At 45.9% G+C, this 5,377-nt stretch overlaps 1 protein-coding gene across 1 annotated transcript in view; it reads left to right on the forward strand.

Annotated features, from left to right (window-relative positions):
* The window catches only part of LOC308317991 (PC3-like endoprotease variant B), a gene marked incomplete at both ends in the record, with an annotated part of 228,145 nt that extends 224,117 nt beyond the window's left edge, over positions 1-4,028 (forward strand). Inside the window, 3 exons of the mRNA XM_080767339.1 lie at positions 1,463-1,573; positions 3,705-3,798; positions 3,984-4,028. Of these exons, the coding sequence (XP_080623465.1) occupies positions 1,463-1,573; positions 3,705-3,798; positions 3,984-4,028 (250 nt within the window). The remainder of the gene's footprint in view (positions 1-1,462; positions 1,574-3,704; positions 3,799-3,983) is intronic.
* Positions 4,029-5,377: the final 1,349 nt, after the last annotated feature.

Here is a 5,377-nt window from a genome sequence, read left to right on the forward strand (position 1 = left end):
CTTGTTGCCTCCTCGCGTCACATTCGCCATTAAGTGCTTTCTCTCTCTTTGCTCCCGCGGCACGCACGCTCGCTCGCTAGCTCGCCTGCCCACGCGAAAGCGGCTGGTTCTCGCACGCACTCCCGCACACACACACACACACAAACGCACGCGTAGTGCATTACAGAGTGTTTCATGTATTGCGTGTGTGTGTGCCTGTGCCCATGACACCATTAACACATAAACCCTTTATACTTAGTTGACCGGTGTCCCTCAGGGGTCAGTACTTTAGGCCCTCTCCTTTTTTTCTCTTTAAACAAAATATCTTCACCACAAATAACTGATGTTTAAGCTCACAATTGGCAACGTGACACGTTGACCTTGTAGATCTGCTGTTGCAGAATGTTACAGAATATATTGTACACCATATACTAGACCAGCATGAATCGCTGCGTTCCGTCAATCTGAATTGACACTCGCTATACCGCGGTGAAATGGACCCGTGGCTTCTGATTGGTCTGTGGTGGGTTGAGGAAAAACACCAGATAGTTTGACTATCAATGCGTATACTGCACAGCTACTGCTGTTGCCCTGCAACGTCGCCTTATCATTCACTAAACTTTGTACTACTGAATCTGACAATGGAATATTGAATCGTATACTTTTTAGCGTAGGTTTTTACTCTCGAGTCTCGAACCGGCGCTATTTTTTTTTCAACAGTGAGAAGGAAGGATATAGAGTGGTGCTGGCTGATGACGTATGAGCTACAACGTGGCTGCGTAACAGGGTGACGTTATGAAATGCTAGTCTGCTGCCTGCTGGCCAGACTGCAGCGAAGTGACAATTCAAATACACGGAGCACAGAGATTCAGGCTGGAACCCAGGCTAATAGACCATGTCGTTAATTCACACACACACACACACACACACACACACACACACACACACACACACACACACACACACACACACACACACACACACACACACACACACACTGACACACACGCATGCCCACCACCACACACAGAGACCGAAACACACCCCCCATGTGACGTGACAATCTATCAGTGGTGGGAAGTCCTTTATATTTCTACTCTCTCACTACATCTAAGAAGTTTTGCTACAATTGTGTAACTACATTTATTTGACAGCTTCAGCACTCGGTACTTCTTCTGGCCGCTATGCAGCCCTCAACATCTAGACTCTAGACATTACATTATGAAGAGAGGATATATATTTTTTTTAATGGATTTCCGAGCGATGGAAATAAGCGAATTAGCACTAAAACCCAACGCCCCATTGAGGGCTTATGGTAGGGGAAATAGCCAATAATGCGTTTTTTTTGCACAAAATTACACCTGGACCTCTTTGGTGGGGACGTAACAACTACAAATAAAGGTAAGAAAGCCTTCTAGCCTGAAATTCTCCTTTAAAAAGTAAGATAATTATTTGTACATCCTGCGTTGTTGTTTCCATCCAGGTACGGCTTCGGAGTGCTGGATGCAGGGCTGATGGTTCAGCAGGCCGTACACCTCCACCCCGTCCCACCACAGAGGAACTGCACACAGACAGTCACCCTGGACCACGTCAGGTAGGGCTGCTCTACAGAGCCTTATGCTGTTTGTAGTCCACTCCAGGGCAGTCACCCTGGACCACGTCAGGTAGGGCTGCCCTACAGAGCCTTATGCTGTTTGTAGTCCACTCCAGGGCAGTCACCCTGGACCACGTCAGGTAGGGCTGCTCTACAGAGCCTTCATGCTGTTTGTAGTCCACTCCAGTCACCCTGGACCACGTCAGGTAGGGCCGCTCTACAGAGCCTTATGCTGTTTGTAGTCCACTCCAGTCACCCTGGACCACGTCAGGTAGGGCTGTTCGCTGTTTGTAGTCCACTCCAGTCACCCTGGACCACGTCAGGTAGGGCTGTTCGCTGTTTGTAGTCCACTCCAGTCACCCTGGACCACGTCAGGTAGGGCTGCTCTACAGAGCCTTATGCTGTTTGTAGTCCACTCCAGGGCAGTCACCCTGGACCACCTCAGGTATGGCTGCTCTTCAGAGCCTTATGCTGTTTGTAGTCCACTCCAGTCACCCTGGACCACGTCAGGTAGGGCTGCTCTACAGAGCCTTATGCTGTTTGTAGTCCACTCCATTCACCCTGGACCACGTCAGGTAGGGCTGCTCTACAGAGCCTTATGCTGTTTGTAGTCCACTCCAGTCACCCTGGACCACCTCAGGTATGGCTGCTCTTCAGAGCCTTATGCTGTTTGTAGTCCACTCCAGTCACCCTGGACCACGTCAGGTAGGGCTGCTCTACAGAGCCTTATGCTGTTTGTAGTCCACTCCATTCACCCTGGACCACGTCAGGTAGGGCTGCTCTACAGAGCCTTATGCTGTTTGTAGTCCACTCCAGTCACCCTGGACCACGTCAGGTAGGGCTGCTCTACAGCCTTATGCTGTTTGTAGTCCACTCCAGTCACCCTGGACCACGTCAGGTAGGGCTGCTCTACAGAGCCTTATGCTGTTTGTAGTCCACTCCATTCACCCTGGACCACGTCAGGTAGGGCTGCTCTACACAGCCTTATGCTGTTTGTAGTCCACTCCATTCACCCTGGACCACGTCAGGTAGGGCTGCTCTACACAGCCTTATGCTGTTTGTAGTCCACTCCAAAGCAGCTCGCTTCAAAGCCTGGGCGGCATGCACGCTCAAACTCCAAAAAACCTGAGGTCAAAACTGGGTGCAGATTCTTGACAACTTAAACGTACAAAGGAAGTGTCTTGCCCTCAAAATGTAAAAGTCTTTGACTGCCCAGAGTTTAAACATCGTACTCTAAGCCAGTGGTTCCCAAAGTGGGGTCCGTGGACCCCCAGGGGTCCCCGAGAGAGTTCCAGGGGGTCCCCAGCTAAATGATAATTAGGAACCAAATGGACCCTTATGGGTCTGTAACTCTGAGAGTGTAACAAATGGAACCAAATGGACCCTAATGGATCCATTTGGTTCCATTTGTACACTCTCAGAGTTGAATTAACTTAGATTTTACGATATACATTGGGGTCCCGGAGATAGAAATGCCATTAAATGGGGGTCCGTAGCCTATATTGCATATCAACCTGAGGGTCCTTGAAATTAAAATGGTTAATGAGAATCACTGCTAGAGCCGTAAACATCTTCTCGTATGGGGGTCCCTGGCATATCTTTTTTTTTCAAACGGGGGTCCGCAGGGCTAATTAGTGTCAACTTGGGGGTCCTTGATGTGTTATAGTTTGGGAAGCACTGCTCTAAGTGGTCCTTGTCAGCGATTCAGAGTGTTTTCACTAACCTCTTGTCATGAACTGTGCACTTTTATTGTGTAGTTATGTTCCTAGTGTTTCCTGTCTACTCTATTTGTTACTACCTGTCTTGTCTCTACCCTGATTGCTAACTTGAGTCCACCTGTGTCGTGTTAAGTTCTCAGCCAATCATGTGGTGTTTGTAGTTAATGTTTCACCTGTGTGTAGTTAGTCTGTGTCTATTTAAGTCTCCCTGTGTTCAGTGTTTCCTTGCTAGATTATAAATTATTGTTGTTGTGTTCCTGCCTGTATACCTGTGAGTTGTTAATAAATACTGTAACTGGACTGGAGATATCAATATTATCCGTCACAACAATACACTGTGAAAGACTCTCTCCAGACTCTCTCCAGTCGGGGGGGAAAAAACTGAAATGGTGCTCTGTTGTTTCATTGGCTAGAGTCCTTGCTCCTGGAGGAATGCTCACTGTGGACATCCAATCGGATGGCTGCGATGGGACGGACACTGAGGTCAACACACTGGAGCATGTACAGGTGAGACAGTTATTATTATTCACATACATTCATATACATGTCACTCAACTTCAAATATTAAAAGTGCTGTTTTTTTGTGTGATATTTTTTTCGTTGAAAGAAAAAAAAATTTGTTAAAGAAGTGACAGCTCATATATTCTGATAGTATAAGCATTATCAGTGTATATAGTGTTGTGGTGTTGTAGTGTGTGTTCAGTAACAGGGGTCTCCCGGGCTCTCCGGCTCTTTAACCCATTCTGACCTGAGATCAGATTCATACGAGGTTTTCCACTGGACACACATGGTCTGATGAACCCATTCTGACCTGAGATCAGATTCTAAAAATGTCAGTCGCTCTTCGATTTTTCAAAAATAGCAGACCTACAAGCTCGTAGCGCGCCACTCGGTGGCGCGATATGAGCTTGTAGATCTGCTATTTTTCAATAGCTAAAGCATAACATGATGCTGACACCGAAATGGGTGCCCGGTCAGAATGGGTTAAACAGAAAACAACATTTCCAGGCATGTCGTTCAATGTCATTCAATCAGGAGAGAGACTTCATTTTTATCAGCTTTGATTTTTATAGTGTTCCAATTCCAATGTTGTCATCTCATTTTTGTTATGTTTTTTTTTTGTTTTGTTTCATCACTTGCAATTTCACTGGCTCTATATCCTCAATTTCACTTGCTCTATCCTGTATGAATTCTCCGTCCTGATTGGATGAAATTGGTATATACCGATGCCAATATACCGTTCCGCGACTCGCCACATTTCTAGCCCTGTCCCTAATCCTAATCCTAATCCTAACGCATGCGGAAGACGGGAAGACACATAGTCAGAATGACGTGTGTTGTAAATGCCACTCTAAAAAAACACACTATACAGCAATCAGAATATAGCATAATATTCCCATGCATGAAATGAATGGCAAATTGAGTGGCAAAGTGAGTGGTTGTTTAACATCGTTTAATATACAATCGGATAGGACTTTTTTGTTTGGATCTACATGGGCTGTATAGTTTTCTGCCACTCAGTATGGCGTTCCCGCATAACTTCCGGGTATATGATGACGATGATGTAATGCGCATATACCCTCTACATACAGCTATTTAGCACTTATTTTAACGTATTTAAATATATATATATAACAGGCTGCACTGCCTTTAACCCATTCTGAACGGGAACCCATTTAGGTGTTAGCATCATGTTATGCTTTAGCTATTGAAAAATAGCAGATCTACAAGCTCATAGCGCGCCACCGAGTGGCGCGCTACGAGCTTGTAGGTCTGCTATTTTTGAAAAATCGAAGAACGACTGACATTTTTTTGGAATCTGATCTCAGGTCAGAATGGGTTAATCAGACCAGTGTGTGTCCAGTGGAAACCTCGTATGAATCTGATCTGTAGGTCAGAATGGGTTAACGAGTTGAAAATGATTCATGGTTAGATGTGCGTCGTCGACGAGTCCGCGCGATGGTGCAGTTTAGCATGAACGGTATACTTGAATCAACACAGACAGAGAATAATGACATCGTCTCTGTCAGGTGGAAACCTAGTATGTCCAACAACAACACTGTAACTTTTCAGGATTCAACAACAA

Source organism: Protomyctophum bolini (genome assembly GCF_963924005.1).
Source record: "Protomyctophum bolini genome assembly, chromosome: 7".
Taxonomy (NCBI): Eukaryota; Metazoa; Chordata; class Actinopteri; order Myctophiformes; family Myctophidae; genus Protomyctophum; species Protomyctophum bolini.